The 18,682-nt window shown below is 38.9% G+C and overlaps 1 protein-coding gene across 1 annotated transcript; it reads right to left on the bottom strand.

The window, feature by feature from the left end:
* Nucleotides 1-683: 683 nt before the first annotated feature.
* rsu1 (Ras suppressor protein 1) lies at nucleotides 684-18,250 on the bottom strand. The gene is made up of 9 exons (XM_058631026.1): nucleotides 18,112-18,250; nucleotides 17,880-17,993; nucleotides 17,715-17,765; nucleotides 14,743-14,863; nucleotides 13,243-13,361; nucleotides 10,373-10,455; nucleotides 9,970-10,084; nucleotides 9,378-9,510; nucleotides 684-1,733 (listed from the first exon to the last, which is right to left on the bottom strand). The coding sequence occupies exons 2-9, from the start codon at nucleotides 17,986-17,988 to the stop codon at nucleotides 1,631-1,633; spliced, it is 834 nt and encodes a 277-aa protein (XP_058487009.1). The 5' UTR covers nucleotides 17,989-17,993; nucleotides 18,112-18,250; the 3' UTR covers nucleotides 684-1,630.
* Nucleotides 18,251-18,682: the final 432 nt, after the last annotated feature.

The following is an 18,682-nucleotide window of genomic DNA, read 5'->3' as shown; positions in this document are numbered from 1 at the left end:
TGAGGAACAGAAGCTGAGTCAAGTGGCTTTTTGAGCTAATTGAGGGAAACAGCAAAACTTACTGAATATTCTTCCCAGTTAAACTTGGATAAATCTGTGTGCACGGAATGGATCATTAAACTGCTGAAAAGATTCAAAACACTATAGCGTACAGTTAAAATGTGGACATTCTTTTACCCTCTGAACAGAGTGTGTATCTCACCCCCCCCCCCCCCCCCCCACACACACACACTTTAAAACAACTGCAAGTATCCCTTTAAGTGAAGATGGAAATAGAAGATATACATAGTAGCAAATGGACTCTATTTTCCTGCCCAGTTTAAAAGATCAAAGATACATTTATTCTTTAATTAACTTCTCATAGTAACTTAAGGAGATACTTCAGCCTGTGGATAATCGCTGATTGGCTGAGACTTCAGTGCTCATGACACACATCAAACATTGTCCATCAATAGATTTCATAATGTTGAATATATGACATAAGAAAATGTTTCCAGTGACGAGCTGCCGCTTCGTGACTAGCGCACTCTCAAAGTTCTCACTCACAATACTCTAGTCTCAGTCCATCGACCCACAATCGCACAGAATTGCGTAAATCTGAAAACAATTACAACAATAACCAGGATGACTTAATGGAAAACACCCTTCAAATAAATGTAGTGGAATAATGAAGAAACGAGCAATGTTGATATCACTTTGTTTATTTTCAAAAATGAGGACAAACGTCCAGCACTCACTTAACATTTATTCATTTACATGCTGTTCTTATTTGTTTCAGTCTCAACAACAAGCTTCAAACAAACAGACCCTTCAGTTAAAAAAAAAGGCTAAAAATGCCTGAAATTGTGTAAGAAAATTAAAATATCAAAACTACAATAAATTATTTTTTAAAAATACATTTTTATTTGAATGTTTGGCCTCTAAAGTGTCTGCCCTTCGACAGTGTGAAGTTTGTTTCTGAAACACATCTGATGTCTTTTGTTGTTGTTGAAATTCTCACATTTCTGATGATTAACAGGTCATGCAGTGAGTGACAGGCATCTGAACAACATGCTTAGCTTTGTTTATTACAGCATTGAGAATGAATATTTCACTCTTTTGTATACTTATCCAACATGAAAGACACACGAGATGCTTGTTATTGTTTTATTGGAAATGTTCAATACAATACACAATCAAGTTTCAGTATATGCTGGCCTATGACGAAAGCTGTAATAAAAGACTGAATAAATGACACATTATATTTGCAACATCCTGAAATGTGACGGACACTATTTAATGCCTTGTAAAATGATTAGTAGTATTTAAAGTGAGTGAATAAAGTTACAGATTATGATTGTTATGATATTTATATATGATATTTAAGCTGCTAATATGATTGTAAAACAGAACACTGAAACATAAAGAAGCTGCATTTCACTTTGGTATCATTGCAGTTTAACACTGTTGCATTACAGGGCAACCATCACACAAACAGATAGAGTTTTAAAATGTCCAGCTGTACAGTGGACACATATTTAGAAACAAATGTTCCCCATGATAAGAAAGTAACAAGAAAGTAACAAAAAAAGGAACATGCAGAGAGTTTGGCTGGTTAGTGAGCGTTCATCACCATTCACTGTCCTCTCTTTCACTTGTTCTTGGCAGCAAGTGGTTTGCGGCTTATTTTCTTAGTTTTGTCGTTGTTCTTCTTTGGAGGTTCTGGGTTGGCCTGCATATGTCGGCCATAGAGACTGTGGAGAGGACAGGACTTTTCAATAATCACAGATTTAGGAATGTCTTCATATTAAATGTCACACTTTTATGGTCATTTTCCACTATACAGCTGTAGCACGGCTTGGCTTGACTCTACTTGGGGTGGTTTTGTTTCCTTTTCCATTAGCACTAGTACCTGGTACTTTTCAGTACCAGGTACTTTTCAGTACCTGGTACTTTTCAGTACCTAGTACATTTCAGTACCTGATACCAGCATTTTGAATTAACTGAAGTGTTCTAACAACAAGCAAACTCCACACAGAAAGATCCCAGAGTGGGAATCGAACCCAGCACATTCTTGCTGTGAGACAACAGTACTAACCACTGTCACACTGATTTTATTGTAAAGCACTTTGTGACTTTTAATCTGTGAAAGGTGCTGTATAAATAAACTTTACTTACTTACAAACATATTTTTAAGATATATGTGACTCTAGATGGTATAAATGTTTAACCTTTCGTTGAGTGGCTAAAATCTGAATTTCCTCATGTCCCCGTTGGCAGCTGTGTGTTCAGTAAGCAGGAGTCTGTGTGTCTCAGTCTGGTTGTCAGCACAGGCAACACTGAGGAGATACCCCTGACCAAGAAGTTTGTCCCCCAAATCTAGCATACAGTCAAAGTCAAAGTGTTATAAACCTGAAGAAGAAAGAAGATACAGAAGGTTTCTTAAGGCAAAAATATGGGTGTGCTATAGAGTCACCTGTGTCTCCCACAGTGGCCAAGAGGTAGCCACTCAACTAAAGGTTAAATATCTATGCCATCTTGAGTCACCACCTTTGTGCATCACTCCTACAAACAGACAGCTAATGACTCATATGTTAAAGTACACACACACACACAGTCATCTAAACTCTGTCTGTCACTTTTTTCTCTCCCATGGTGACTATTGATCACACAGACTGGTTACCTTTCCGCTGCGACAGAGACAGACTGTGCGATAGACTCCAGGTTTCAACCTAAATGATGCTAAGCCTATCCTGAAAGAAAAGTTGTTTTCTTTAACTCTGACAATGTTCCCCAGCTCTGGAGAAAGATTTCTCCAACAGCCCAATGCTCTATGCTACATAGTCAGGACAATCAACATAAAACCAACCCAATGAAAACCTCTGGAATATGAATGTAGAAGAGGAAGAAGGATGAAGAAGACTAATGCAGCACATTCCTAGAGGCATTAATGCTGTGTTTGAAGTATTGTGCCGTTACTCAATGTATGTTTTTGTGGCTTTGAATAATTAAAATGTTCTATTTTCTATAATTACAAATATTTCTATTTGGATTTATTGCAATATGTTGCCAGAGATTTATAGAGTAAAAAAAAAAATGCTAATTTTATTCAAACACACACCTATAAAAAGCAAAATCGAGCTGTACTATATGTTTATCTCATTTACTGTACGTGTATGTAAACAACACAAGTCGTAACCATGGTATCAGCTACTTGACAAACTCAGTGCAACTGCAGCTTATATTATTTGCATATGGCTGAGGTTTGTTCAGACAGAAAGACATGAGCTGTAATTCTTGTTTAACCAACGTCATTTTGTATCATGCACAGTTACTGTGGGACACACAGAGCTTCATTTAAACAACAAGTATTAGTTTTACATGTGTTATTATAAATAATGTAATAATATTGGTCGATGACGATGATGGGAAAATGCATATCTCTAACCGACTACAGTACCTGAGCTAAACAGTAAAACTCATCTTCAATCTCAAGCCTTTCTTTAAATGTAGCCTATGGCAGAGACACACTCGATTATACAAAACTGTCAGTCTATGACTCTTATGTCTTGTATTCTCTTCTCTCTATGCCTCATTCCATGTCAACACTCCCACAAGGGAATTCAATTCTGCCAAATCCCCTAATATCTGCCACCCTTCAACACCAGAGCTGACAGAGGAGGGAGAGAGAGCAAGAGAGAGGGGGAGAGGGGGAGAGAGAGACAGAGAGAGAGGGAGAGAGAGAGTTGACAAACTGTTACCCAGAAAGAGACAATTCCTGTCCAATTCAGCATGAATGAGCGCTTGCTTAATAGGTAGCTGTGTTATCTTTGCCCACACTCCTTATGTTTTTGGAATCCTAATATGTTAGCAATGACTCTTTCCTTTTAGCACCACCATGAAGGTGACATTCATGTTATTTACTGCTCTTTTTAAGGGTGATTGATGATGATGATGATGATATAATGATGTTATATTAATGTACCTTTCTGTAGCAGATACAGTGAAAGAAATACATACATATTTCAGCAGTGGGCTCAGTAATCTGGAAGCAGCGGTGCAGAAATGGCCTCAGTGCATGTGAATTGGAGCTGGTATATTGAACAGGGAGCAGACGTGTTGAAGGAGATCAAGACTGTGGTGACTGATTGTATTCGCTTCCTTTAAGAAAAGCAAGATTATTCATAAAGTCAATATGTGGCCAATGTGGTCCACTTGGTACCAGTGTTCACCAGTGTGGGTCCCCAGCATTGATGGATGGGTGGAGGAGTGGAGGGAGGGAGGGAGGGAGGGAATGATCAGTCAGTGTGTTGTGGAGGAATAAATAAATCAATGTAAAGAAGGGAGAATAATACACTCTATTAATGATGGAGTGATAAATCAAATAACACAACAATCTAGGCCAGGGTTTACTAATGTTCTCTTATGACTCGCATAATGTGTTGCTGTCATTCTAACTCATGCAGTTATATATCCATCACCTGTGAATCTGTCATGTGAGAACTGGTGATGACGATACTGACGATAAACTGATGTTTGTATGTACAGTGTTTAACACATTTATTAGACTGATGGACAATCATGACATTAAATGTATAAATCTGTTCAGTTAGGTAGTAGGAAGTAACTGTAAGAGAGATTACACCCTCTCTAATTCAACATTTTAATAACTTTCACAAGAAAAACTAGAACCGGTTTGAAAAAAACAGACATTTATGGTGTTGAGATTTGTGGGTTTGTAGAAAAAAAAATCCAGTGAGACTGAGATTAATGGCACTTTTCTACAACCCAGTTCCAGCACAGCTCAACACTACTTTTGCTTTTCCATTAGCGATAGTACCTGATCTGACGAGCTTCCAAGCGAGCTGAGCCACTACTATGACTTTGTTTTACATGCGACACACACACACACAAACCAGTGACCCATGACTTGTAAAGCAGTAATGAATCGGTAGACTCCGTCAATTCAAAAGCTTTCTTCACAGAATCATTCAGTACGTCCTGCATTACCACAGCACAGACTCCATCTGACACAGGACTGAACTGAAATATGATGGAAGGCGTTGTGAAATACACCACGTTGAGATTTAGGAGGTACTATAGTAATGGAAAAGCATACGTGTATGATACGTGTAGAGTTCAGCTGAATTTTGACTTCACTTGACACAGACAGATCGTTCATCATTCTGCTCCCTAAACAGTAGGGTCTGTGGACTTTGTTTGGCTTCGTTATCTTAATCTTACAGAGATACAATGACATTATGCATCTTTACAAGTACGCTGAGTACTTCTAGCTGCAGAGCAACAAAAAGATTATCCAATTCTTTTGTGTGTGTGTTATAAAGTGCAGCTCCAGTGATGAACTGTTAGGGCCAATTAAATGCAGAAGAAGAGGTGAATGGATTCAGATTCTCAAAGAGGTCTTTATGGAGTTGTGCTATTCCTCACGGCTTAATTAATCACAGCAAAGGTCTGTGTGTGTGTGTGTGTGTGTATGCGTAAAGAGATTTAAAGTTGACGTTTGCTTCCCTTTATCCATGTGAATTAATGTGTGTGTATGTGGGTGTGTTACAAAGTAAAAAATGTCTGATAAATGCACAGGGAGTCCAGAGGCCATTGATCTGATGGGGGGGTCTTCCCCTCACAGCTACCTCATCTCCACCAGAGCTGCAGAGCAATTTAGAAGCTTTCTTTACAAGCAGAGAAAAAGCTGGAAGAAGAAGAAGAAGAAGAAGAAGAAGAGAAGACACAATGGTAATGAAGATGAGATTATGGGGCATGGAGAACAAGAAGAGGAAGAAAATGTTCCTAATTAAGATTCATGACAAACAACTGGGGCTTAAAGCCAATGGTGGCAAAGCCCTCTGCCCTCATGAAAACCTCTGCTGAAGAAGTTGGCTTTGGCCATGTGTGTGTGTGTGTGTGCGTCAACAGAACTCTCAAAATTAAAGTTGGAATTAAATGAAATCTTCAGGGAATGTCGGTTGTGGTACAATGAAGAAATGATTATAGTGTTTTGACACTTTGGGAAACAGAGTGGTCTTGATGGAGGTTTGTGCTCTCTAAGTGACGTTTCCTGCCTGGTGATCCACGAGTGCTCCGAGGGACGAGTTAGTCCTATTTCATTCTTTACCTTTAGAACTGATCCACACAGAAACTAAATGAAACATGAACAATCATTTTCTTTGCTGTTATGAATAGCTGAGTGGTGGCTGAAGGAGGGGACATTGGTGGTCCAACCCTTGGCTTCAGAAGCTGACTCTATAGGGACGTGGAACGTCACCTCTCTGGCGGGAAGGAGCCTGAGCTTGTGCACAAAAATCGAGAGGTTCCGACTAGATATATCGGGCCGTGATTTTCAACTCTCACTGGGAGGGGCTCAGAGCAGAGCCGCTGCTCTTCTGCATCGAGAAGAGCCAGATGAGGTGGCCTCTCTAGTGAGGTGTTCCGGGCACATCCCACTGCGAGGAGGCCCTGGGAAAGACCCAGGACTCACTGCAGAAACCATTAGTGTGTTTCCACTAACGCTACTCAAGTCGCCTCAGCACGGCACAGTTATTCTGCTTTTCCATTAGTGATAGTACCTGGTACTGAGCTGATACTATAAATGCACAAGAACCAACTGAAAATACTTAACAATCTTGAAAATGTGGGTTAATCTCTAACATTTAGCAAGGAAATGTCTAAAATCTCAATTAGAAAACCACATTATGAGCAGCAGAGATGGTCACAAGAGCATGTTAGAACAAAGGTTTACCTGTAAGGCAGCATTTTCTTTTGGATTCTTCATGGAGAATGAATCTATCCTTGAGAATTTAGCATCTAATCCAAACACCGCACAACTTGTGAGGATTGAAGCAACTTTGTGAACATTTGCTTTATCTACTGCAAATGTCCAGCAATAGTGAGGTGCTCCCACTCTAATATCCGCTCCTCTTTACTTACCTTGCCTGCATCTCTACAGACCTCATCAGGAACTATAAAAGATCATATCGGTGAACAATAATCTAAATACACACTGAAAGTGCAGCTAAACTGGAGACTCAAACAACTGCTGCAAAACTTATTTTTCACAGATCTGGCACTTTTCACTCATTCACTCATTCACTCATCTATGTGCAAGCTGATGCAGCAGAAGACTTCTTTCTTCTTCGACCAAAGAGGCAGTTATGAATGTGATAATCAATCAACCACAATCATTATTTGCTGATATTTGAAACACTGTGACATTGGTGAATAGCTGATCATTGAATGTGAACACAAGCCACTTGGCAGTGACTTACTGTAGTTTGTTCATTATTCTTTAATAGTGAACGGATTGTATGCATTGTAGGAGTTTATTGTTGGAGCATTAGAATTAACATTAAATTGTGTTAACCTGTGTGAGGTCACACATATATCCACTGAGGGGTGGAGTGGCTCAGTGGTTAAGACCAGTACCCTGTGTGCGAAAGACATCATGGTCGCAAGTTCGATTCCACCCCTGACTGATTGTACTCAATTCCATTGTAAGTCGCTTTGGATAAAAGCGTCTGCTAAATGACATGTAATGTAATATAACCAGGGCATTTTAGATTTTTCTTAACTTGGGGAAAGTTTCAAACTCAAACCTAAAAAAAACAGTTTGAGTTCAAAATATACAGCCTTGTAGATAAAAGAGGAAGTTCTCTCTTTATCATGTCTCCCAGACGTGTCGCTGCTCTTATACAAATTATACAAATACAAAGGAAAAGATAACAAAGCAACACTGCACTGTTTACTACATCTCATGTCATGTATGTAGCCTCAGAGGTTACACTTTTGGTTACACGCTGCTTTATGCTGAATCCTCCATTATTCATATTGAAATAATGGAATACGTGATCGAATAATGAAATAAAAGGCCAATTCCTTTATTTTTGCAATGGACTGAAAACATTTGACACCAAATTTGACATCAAAAGATGAATATGAGACAAAAGATGAACATTTCAGCTTTTACTTCCAGGTATTTACATTTGGATCTGATACCAAACATAGAAGATAGCACCTTTTGTCTGAAATTAGCCAGCAACCACCACTAATCTCTAAATACAGAAGTTAATACCTCTCTCCCTGAGACCCTCACTGTGGAGGCACAAGAAAATTAAATATGTTCAACTAGCAAGAGCAGAAAGGCAAATAATTATCACTTCTTTCTGTTTCAAGGTTGGGAACACAAAAGTGAAAAGAATCAGGGAAATGAACAGTGTCATGTGTGGTGAGTGGGAAGTGGGAGCGTTTGTCAGGTGTAAATGAAGTGGTGATGAAAGAAGAGTTAAACACCTGTCTACAGATGTGTGTGTGTCTGTGTCTACATCCACACTGTGTTCACATTTACACTTTCCTGTCTACACATGCCACCATGGGACGTTCTCATTCTCCCATGTTCTCACTGTCTGTTCATACACTGTCTCTCAGACACTGAGGGGGCATCTTCAGTGTGATGAGCATCACGAGATACAAAGGAAACCTGCAAATTCATAATGATCAGTGCTGTATGTGTATAATGTAACGCTGAGCGCTATGACCATTAAATGCATTTCAACGGTTTCATGGAATACAACGGTATTTTTATATGCATGAGCATTAGTGAGAGCTCCAATAAGAGAGAGTGTGTGTGTGTGCTTGTATTGCTTGAGTGGTTGAGCAAGAGAGAGGAAGCGGCGCAGCTGAGAGTGTGTGTGTGTGTGTGTGTGTGTGTGTGTGTTAACATAACTAAAGACAGTCTTGGTACTCCCCTACATGTTTTCTGCTAAGGTGGTGGAGTAACTTGCTCATTCCTGAAATGACTACCATAGTTAGGACTTCAGCTCAGCCTGAAGCATGTGTGGTGCTGCAGTGAATAAGAAAAATGAATATACTATAATATACTATACTCGTTATACTGTACTGAAAGTTAGATATACACAATAAAAGTGATGCAACTGTCATCAGTAAACAAAGCAGCGTAAGTGTTTACTAACCTTTTTTTCCAAATAAAATCACTTTTCATCAAATAAAACTGTCATTTTGCGTCAGTGCATGACAGGCATGTGACAAAAAAAGAAAGAAGATATTTCTATATTTATTCTAGTTATCGGTGAAGTATTCCTTTAACTGTCGTGGGTGGAGCTGGCCTCGCTTTTTTTACTCTACCAACAACCTACAACAACCTGGAGGGACTGATTAACAGCCATGTTTACTTAATATGGTAAATGGTCTGGTATTTACTGTATATGGCACTTTTGTATTATTCATGCTTTACACTCAACATTACACCCACTCACTCAGATGTGCTGTATGAATGTGCCCAGGGAATCAAACCCACAACAGCACTTAATAGCAAAAGATGTCAGCAAGTTGACTCGTGGTGTGTACGTGTGTGTGTGAGTACTTACTACTTGTAGGTCTCTGAGCGAACATATTCAAAAACATGGGAGACACCCAGCTGGAACTGGTCTGCAATGGGAGTTACCCAAGGATTATTCTCAGCTTTAAACACCTGTTTAGGACCAGTCAGATCCAGGTTACCTGTAAACAAAGAGAGACACACACACGGAAAGTTTGCCACTGAATCAGAGAAGATGAATCAAAATGATGATTTGCCATGTTGGTGTTACATGTCATGGTGCTACGTAAAGGTGGGGTTGTGGGCAGGCTGAACTTATTTCTCAACATAGAATTAGGTTTAGGTTAAGGTTAGGCATTTAATAGGTGGTGGAGTGGCCCAGTGGTTAAGACTGGTACCCTGTGTACCCCGTGTGCAAAAGACATCATGGTCGCAAGTTCAACTCCACCCCTGGCAGGTTGTACTCCACTCCCTTGTAAGTCGCTTTGGATAAAAGCGTCTGCTAAATGACATGTAATGTAACGTAATGTAATGTAATAGTGATGGTTAAGGTTAGGTAAGGGACCAGAGGATGCAATATATCTATAGGTGTCCTCAATAAGAGTAGTGTACAAGAATGTATGTGTGTGAGCGGTCAGTACCAAGTTCAGGGGGCAGGACGGTCAGTCTATTGCCCTGGATGTGAAGCTCTTTGAGTTGAGCCAAATCTCCAATCTCCTTAGGCAATGAGATCAGGTCATTGTCCCTCAGACTCAACTGGAGAGCAGGAGAAAAAGAAACAAAAAAACCCACACACTCATCATTCATTTGACCCAGGTAATCTTCCGCTTTTTAAAGAAATTCAACTGATCTTAAAATCTATTACAACAATAAAATCTGGGGCTTTAAAAACATGTTTCTTTTCAAATGACCCAAACTTTTTTTGCCCTGTCAACATAAAATTAAACATACATTTTTCTCATTAAACCCAATTCAAAAGCATCCAAACTCTTACGATTAGCGTTTTTCTCGCTCATTCTCTAAATTACCTTGACATTAACTTACTATTTGCAACTTGGTCAACTTCACGATGTCAGCAGGCAGGACCTCGAAGTCATTGTCACTCAGATAGAGAGCTCGAAGAGTAGCTGAAAGACAAGCGTCACCATTAGTGTGTGCGAGGCTCTAACTGAACTGGAGTCTGATCAATACCAAGAGTCAAGCCCCATTAATAATACTGCCTCACAAACTGGATAGAATCAATCTTCACAGACCTTCTGCTTGTCTGGCAAGGCCACCGTCTGACAGCAAGACAGCGTTTGTCAATGTGCAGTGGGAAAAAGAGGGTCAGCCTCCTCTATACAACTTTATATTATTAAGTACTGCACAAAGAGGTAAGGAAGTTGTCCCATTTAATCCTTATAATATGGATCCAAAAAGCTGCTTCTGCTGTAGAGTCCAATTCATCTTTTAATGTAAAATCCATTGTACACTGTGCATGACTAATGTAGCCTAAAGCCTGCCACCTCGTCCTCCTGCTTCCACTGTTTCATCGTCAGGTCATCCACAGCTGACTATGCAAATGAGCTGATAATGTATCTAATTTCTCAAAGTGTTGTCCCCCCCCCATGCTCAGAGACATGGGCATAAAAATGCTCTAAATATTAACATTAAAATAAGAATTTACAACCACCACCGTTAGTGAATTGATTACTGAAAATATCAACAACCAGAAAACAGCCATCAATATTAAATACAGCTTCCTATCATCGACCAAAGACTCCACCATTACACTCTCTAAACAGTAAAAAATAGTGTTTGGAGGAAATTCTTCTTATTTTCTGCCTGCAAAAATAATGATGGCAAGCAAGTTTTGCACTAGAATTTTTAAGATATTAGAGAAACATTGGGCTTTAATTACCAGTATCTGTATATCTGTATATAAGAGACAAATTCAAGCATAGATTCAAAATGTGGTAGAAATGCTAATGTGAAATATTATACTGAAAATGCACTATAATTTAAAACTCAATATACAACCTTGGTGTGTTTACTTGTCCTTCATCTGAACATAGGCTCTGACAAGCAATACTATCATACCTGACTGAGGGTATGTTTGTGTTCATACATTAGCAGTGCAGGGGTAAGGAGCATTTATCTTGTCAAACTGCTAAATTAAGTTCTTTTGTGGTTTTTGTGGTTCTTTGAAATGGTTCTTGTTTGTTCAAATGCACTGTTTGACTTTATGCAGTTAAGACCTGTGCTGTCTTCTGAAAAAAAGAGTTATATTATTATATATATATTATTATTCTTAGAGTTACGGGAAGCTCATCGACAACTGCAAGGGAAACTGTGCTTGTACCCAGAGGATAATCTGTTTGAATCAGGTCGAGGAGGTTCCCCCACTGCTCCTATACCTGGTTTGTTTACTTCTGAGGTGTAAGTTACAAGGATGTGCTGAATGCAGAATTAAGTTCACGATCACTGATTGGTGTGTCCATATAACATTTTTATGAATCACATCTTGTAATCTTTATTTTTCTTTACTTTAAGTAATACATTTTTAGATGGATAGATGTTTAATCACAGATGCTGAGGATCACCTCTCAGAACAAGCTCTTCAGAGGGAGAGACAAGGACCACAACCCTGAGCCTGGTTTCAAGCAGCAGCAGCAGTTTGTTTACTGACAGCATGGTCACCTGGGTGAAGGTGGTTATTCCAAGCTGATGAAAATAAGGCATAAATATCCCAATCCCAGGGACATGTACACTGGCTTCAGGCTGCACTGACTAACGTAGAAATAAAAATACTCTTATAGCCAGTAAATGTATAGAATTAATGACATATTATAATGTTGTGCCAGCATTTGTCAACTTTTGTTTTATTTATTAATTTCTACTTTACAAGCAAACACAGTAAGCTAATATAGTAAATACAGTAAGCTTTTTTTTGTACATTTTCAGTGTACAGTTCTTACTTTGTGCTGTTAATCACAATTGTTTAACCAATATTTATTTGACAGTTTGGGACATTGAAAAATAAAACTTTCCATTGTAATGGAGATTAACGTCTTTTCACTTCACTTTTTAGCTTTATTACGGGGACTACAGTCTAGCATTGAACGTTATGTGGCAAAGAAAAATAAAAGCATGCAAAATTAATGTCATATAAAGGTTTTTCACATAATGCAAAAAGTCAGCAACCACTAAAATTACACACATTTCGATATGTACCTAGTGCATAATGACCTCAACAATTAAAGGTTGTCATGATATTTGTGGGTGGAATTATAGTTCAAAATAAATGATCCCTCTTTTGCTAAGGACACACTGTAACCCCTCAAAAACACCTGTGGGTCCATAGACTTCACTTTGAGTCTGAATGAAAGAAAATTCAGTGGCATGTAAATAAGCAAGAACATAAACTGATTTTAGTCACTTAACAAACTCTTCACTACTTCATTACTTCATCAAATGTGCACCTGTTTGAATGTACAGTGTTTCTTGCTGTACGACGGCCTTTTCCGATTGGAAACTTAAGTTTATTTTGCTTTGTTAACAGCTCACTTCCTGCACTAAAGAACATAAAAAACCTTTTTTCCATTTTACCGTTTTACATCACTAGTGTCTCCATTAGTAAGTTCAAATATATTATTTTTCAAACTTCAGTAATTGAAATTCTTTGTTCTTATCAAACGTGGCCTTTGTAGGTCAGTAGCCCGTGTCCCTGCTGGCTAAAAATACAGACGCTCTGTAGAGACATTGGTGCAGGAAAGTGAGGGGTTTACAAATTTAAGTTTCATGTCATAAAAGTCTGTCTGACAGCGAGATAAACCAGCAAATATAGATATTGTAACAAAGATATTTTAGGTGTCGCTTTATTTTGATGTTAAGTGAAATTAGGTATTTGTGTGTGTCTTTGTGTGTTTACTCACTGAGGTAGAAGAAATTTCCTGGCAGAGAGCTCTGATTCAGGTTATTGTAGGTAAGATCCAACACTTCCAGAGCCGGCAATGAACCAAATCCTCTGGGTAAGCTGCTCAAACGGTTCATACTGTGCACACACACACACACATGCAAAACATACATAAAATAATTACAAACACAAACCCACAAGTGTGTCGTCACCGCAGCTGTGCAGCGATAACTCCGCCCACGTTGAGTAGGTACTTTTTTATTGTAGTGGAAATTAAACCTAACTGTGCCGTGTCGAGGCAAGCCGGTGGAAATATGCCATAAGAAGTCTTCAGAGAATATAGTGTTGAAACTTTAAATAATCTTAAATGATGTGTTGCATTGTGTTGTCTATGTGAACTTCGTCTATATAACGCAAGGAAGCTGCTTGTAGGCCTGTGCAAGCAACTCACAGGTTATAAGAATGACTCTTCCATTTCAGTTTGATTATGTGTAAATAACAGAACAGACGGTGAAAACTGAATACACACACAGAATACTAGTATGCGGCTTATACACTATCCAGATGATGTTTGTTGATCAATACACACCAAGGCTGGCCTCTTAATCCCCTTGTCACAATATCCTGTCTGCATTAGCTTGCACCCACAGCACAACCCACAACACAAGCATCAACACACTTACATTGAATTGTGGGGTTGGATAAGTTAAAAAAAAATAATTGTAATACACACAAAAAAAATGAAATCAATGGAAGCAACAGCATAAATGTATTATTATGGAACTTTTGTAATTACACTAAAAACAGGTGTTTAAGGACAAATTAAGAATGTTTTAGTTTATGTTTCAGTAAAAAAAATGATGTCTGATCAAACGTGCTGTTTAAGTTCTGTTTAAAAAAAAGAAGGGATTTAAACAAATCCCTTTGATCTGGATTTTCTTACCAAAGACCCAAATCACTGTCAGCTGGAACTGCCCGAGGAAGCAATTTGAGTTTCAGTCGGTGGGTTTCCATCACCATTTTAAAGGGCATTTTTGATTTGCTTATAAATAAACCTGGATAGTGCAAGAAGCAAATATTACTACACTAGTAGATGGTAGCAGGAATGAAACGCTTTGCCGTCACACACTTTGATCTTGGTTAGCATTTATCCACATCATCAAGTTGCACCTTCTTATCCTTCTGTGGTGACCTGGACTTTTGTGCCCCCTACTGCCTATTTGGGTGAATTAAGTTCCAATATTTGTGGATGGAAAATAATTGTGCATTATCTTTTTTTTCCCGATTTTGTGAACATTAATTTGAAATATGAATATATACATTTTTATAAAAACCTTGATAGTGTATATATGTATACATATATACATATATATATACATATATACACATATATATATACATACATACATACATACATATATACACACACATATATATATATATATATATATATATATATATAACCTGAGTGTGTGTGTGTGTATAAGTGTGTGTCAGTGAGAGAGAGAGAGAGACATACCCGAGGTTGAGATGCTTGAGCTTTTGAAGGCTGCTGATCTGAGTAGGCAGCTCTTCAATTTGGTTGTTGAACATGTTTAAAACTTCAAGGTTCTTCAGCTCAGAGATGTTGGCAGGCACCGCTGGACAACACAGTTACAGAGGAGAGAAATAGCAAGCATATCACACACCCAGTCTCAAAGAGGTTCATCACTTCTCATTATTACACACAGTGTGGGGTTGGCATTCATCAACAGCCTCAGTTCCTGACAACCTGCTAACCATCATAAGTTTTTGTAAAGTGTAAGTAAAGGGATAGTTTAAGTTTCCTGACTGAGCTGTGTGAACCACAGATGCGGATTGTAACATAAGTAAAAACAGACATTAGCCACTTAAGAAAAGGCTTAAGGTTAGGTATATAAGAACCCTGGCTCTTTTGAGAGGATATCTCACTATGGGAAGCATGTCTTGCTGCAAACTTGGAAGCTATTCATTACGGCTATTCTGACTGGTTGATGAAGGTGTCCGTCAGCACCAGGTTGTGACACAAATAAAACGAGATAAAACAATCAGACACCTTCTCTTAACCATCCTGCAAGACGGGTTTTTGTATTATTCCGTTCAATGTCATTAAGGGATGTGGTAGCTCCCGACAAGCATATCTCACATCCACCGACTTTAAGGATAAATTCTGGTCCAGGTAGGATTCCACAACCATGTTAGCATGCACAGGACTGATGTAAGGTAAAAACGCACTAAAGGTGAACAAAGCCCAAGATACCTCCAGACCACAAGTTACGTGCACAAGTAACCCTTCGACGGGTTGCAGACCCTGACTCCAGGGAACTCACTTATGACTGCATCTGATCACCCAGTGCAAACAGCATGAACCAGACATAATGAGCATGACACCTGCTCAGGTGAGACAGCCAATAATCACTGCCAAATCCCACTATGGCATGGCGGTGTTAGTAACTCATACAGACACACTTCAAAAAATGGTCACCAACCCATCACTTTATTAATCATTAGCACCATTAGCTGTGTTTTGACCCTGCTTCTACATGTCTGTGCTCTTACAGCGTTTGAACAGCACAGACACTCCAGTTTCTTTGTCCTCTACAACTTAGAGCACATAGATCAATGGGCTGAGGAGAAGAGCAGGAAGTTTATTGGATTCTTGGGTTGATCCATGGAAGGACTGAGACGAAGAGGCACTGGGAGGCAGAGGAGAAGAATATACAAGGAAATGACCTGAATGCTGCCACAAAGATGATTGTTGGAGAGGTGAGGTCTGGGCACACTGATAAAATATCAGTTGTGTGTGTTGTTTTGCTGTTCTGTATATTCCAGGTGAGCATGTGAGGTTTTATGTAGATTACTTGCCATGTCACCACTGATTAATATAATATCTCTCCCTGAGGGCCACTGGCTATAAGTTAATTTCCCTGGTTTCCCCTTAAATGTAGACCAGAAAGCTTAGTATCTGGATGCTAACTTCAACTTTGTGAGTCAGTATCTGTATCAACAGAAAGTCACAGCAAGCACTGATGAACAGTTTTATCTTTTATATCTATCATTTTATCTAAAAAGTCATTGTTGTTTGATTATTTAATGTAAATTAGGACCTTTTCTGCCATAAACACTGACCTTATTCGAACCAGCAGTCCTCATGGAGACGTGTTCCTGATGAGGCAGAAACTAATTTCTGTGTGTGTGTGAGTGTGTAGATGGATTTGTAATGACCTCTGCTGGTGCAACATACCATTAGATAACTTCATTTCATATACACTTCCTAAAAAAGGTACTTAACTAATGATTCACATAAAACACTAAAACTATGACAAAGGCATATATGTGCTGCCATACCTTGACAGAAACATAAGCTCATGAGACTCTGATAGTATAGGACCACAGTTATTCAGGTAATCAGGTAACATGAATCTCTGTGCTCAGGTTTTTTGGAGATTCCTTCACAGAAAAGAGTAGAATGATCACAACAAGCCTAAGAGACTCTTATTTGGTAGACCGGCTCATGTGGATTCTGGGTTACCTGCCGTGTCCTAACATGAGCTCACATGGACATAAATCAGTGGTTGCAATTCCACATACAGCCCATTTCTGAGGAATCTCAGGTGTTTAGCGCATGTCTGAAACCAGCTATCCAGCTATGAAGTCATTACTATGACCATAAGATCTACACCATAACCACAGGCTCCAGTGACACAGACATGGTAATGACTGACATGACCCACATTTGTCAGCTAGCTCCTGTTTTAAAGCTGGCGTAGACATCATTGCTCGATCGATTTGGCTGGTTTCCACTTTCAGTCTAACATTGTGAAAACTGTGCATTCATCTTTCTTCTCCTCAGTTAAAATCATTTAGTTAGTGCTGAATGTGGAGTGCACCAAGAACCAGCATGGATGCTTACTCAAAGTGAAAACATGGATGCCAATGGGAAAACAGATTTTAGTCACCTAATAAAGTGTATGCCTTCTTAAGTCTGTGTTAATTTATCAATACATTTGCTTCTTAATCACACTGATAAACAGCCTTTTCTGAGTGGAAACTCAAGTCTGTTAGCCACTCACTCTCCCACAGCAAAGTCCATAGATAAACTATAAGTTTTAGGTAGGGACAGGGGAACTACTCGTCTATCACCAAGGTAAATCCCATGCAAGGATTTCAAAAACCACAGTCACAAAATAACACATTTGTAATTACTGATCGAGGCAGCAGTGGATCACCCTCTTCTGTCAGTGTGATGCAAAATAGCTGATTTTCTCCATGTATTTTGGTGCAGGAGAATGAGTATTTTACACAGTTATCAGTCGGTTTGTCTAACAGTAAAATCGAGTGGAGAAAACATTCTAAAGATATTATAGACATTTTAAAGCTAAAGCATTCAAAACAATTATACATATATATACACAGTCTTGGTTACACATTGCCTCATCCTCAAGCTCTGAGATCAGATAGAGAATATCTTACCTGTGAGCTTATTGTGGCTGAGGACCAGCTGAGTGATGTTGGACAGAGTAACTGAAACGACATGAAACATCATGTCAACATAAGCCCATAACCCTTTCACTGGAAGTGACACACACACACACACACACACACACACAAAAGACGTGTTAAAGATGACTATCTTACACAGTCCAGGAATGTCCAGCATGTTGGAGATCCCTCTGTCGCACATCTCCACCTCTGGCAGGTTCTTGTCTCGACTCTCCTCCACTATCTTCTTCAAAGACTTGGACATTTTGACTGAAAACAGTGCGTTAAGTCAGACAACAGGTCCCACACGTCGTGCTTACGAGACAGCGAGTCCGCTCAGCACCAGCAGAAACACAAAGTCAACAGTGAAAATAGTGAGGATACTTACAGTCTCTCAAAGACGAATAAAAAGAGGAAAATATTGGCTTTAAAAATCCCAAAGAATCCCCCGTTAGAGACTCACACCCTACCGGAAGTTTGTGTGAGAGGGACACTCTTCCATAATAGGCTACTTCCGGTGTTCAGCTCATAACCCCGCCCCCGTGTTAAACGCAGGGCTCCTGTATATGACGCCTGGGTAAACCACGCCTATTGTTGTGTTATGATATAATATAATATATATAATATGTAATATATATACTGTTATATATATATATATATATATATATATATAATATTTTCTCATCCTACACGTTTCTCAGTTGTTTATAGTAAGTTTATATGGATATTCAATAGGCGTACACTGAGAAGCAAACATATCAAACGAACAAAAATAATCAAACAATATATGAAAAAAGTTGTTTTTTAATTTTATTTTTATGTCGTACCTTTTAGGAAATATGTATATCTTGTTTTATGTGTATTGTCTAATGATACATAGTATGAGTTATTGAAACGTCACGCCCCCTTGGCGTCCAACAGTAGATGGCAGCAATGCGCCATTGAAGCTGTTAGTCTGT

This window comes from Solea solea, chromosome 1 (genome assembly GCF_958295425.1).
Source record: "Solea solea chromosome 1, fSolSol10.1, whole genome shotgun sequence".
Classification (NCBI taxonomy): domain Eukaryota; kingdom Metazoa; phylum Chordata; class Actinopteri; order Pleuronectiformes; family Soleidae; genus Solea; species Solea solea.
This window is presented reverse-complemented; position numbering and strand designations above follow the sequence as displayed.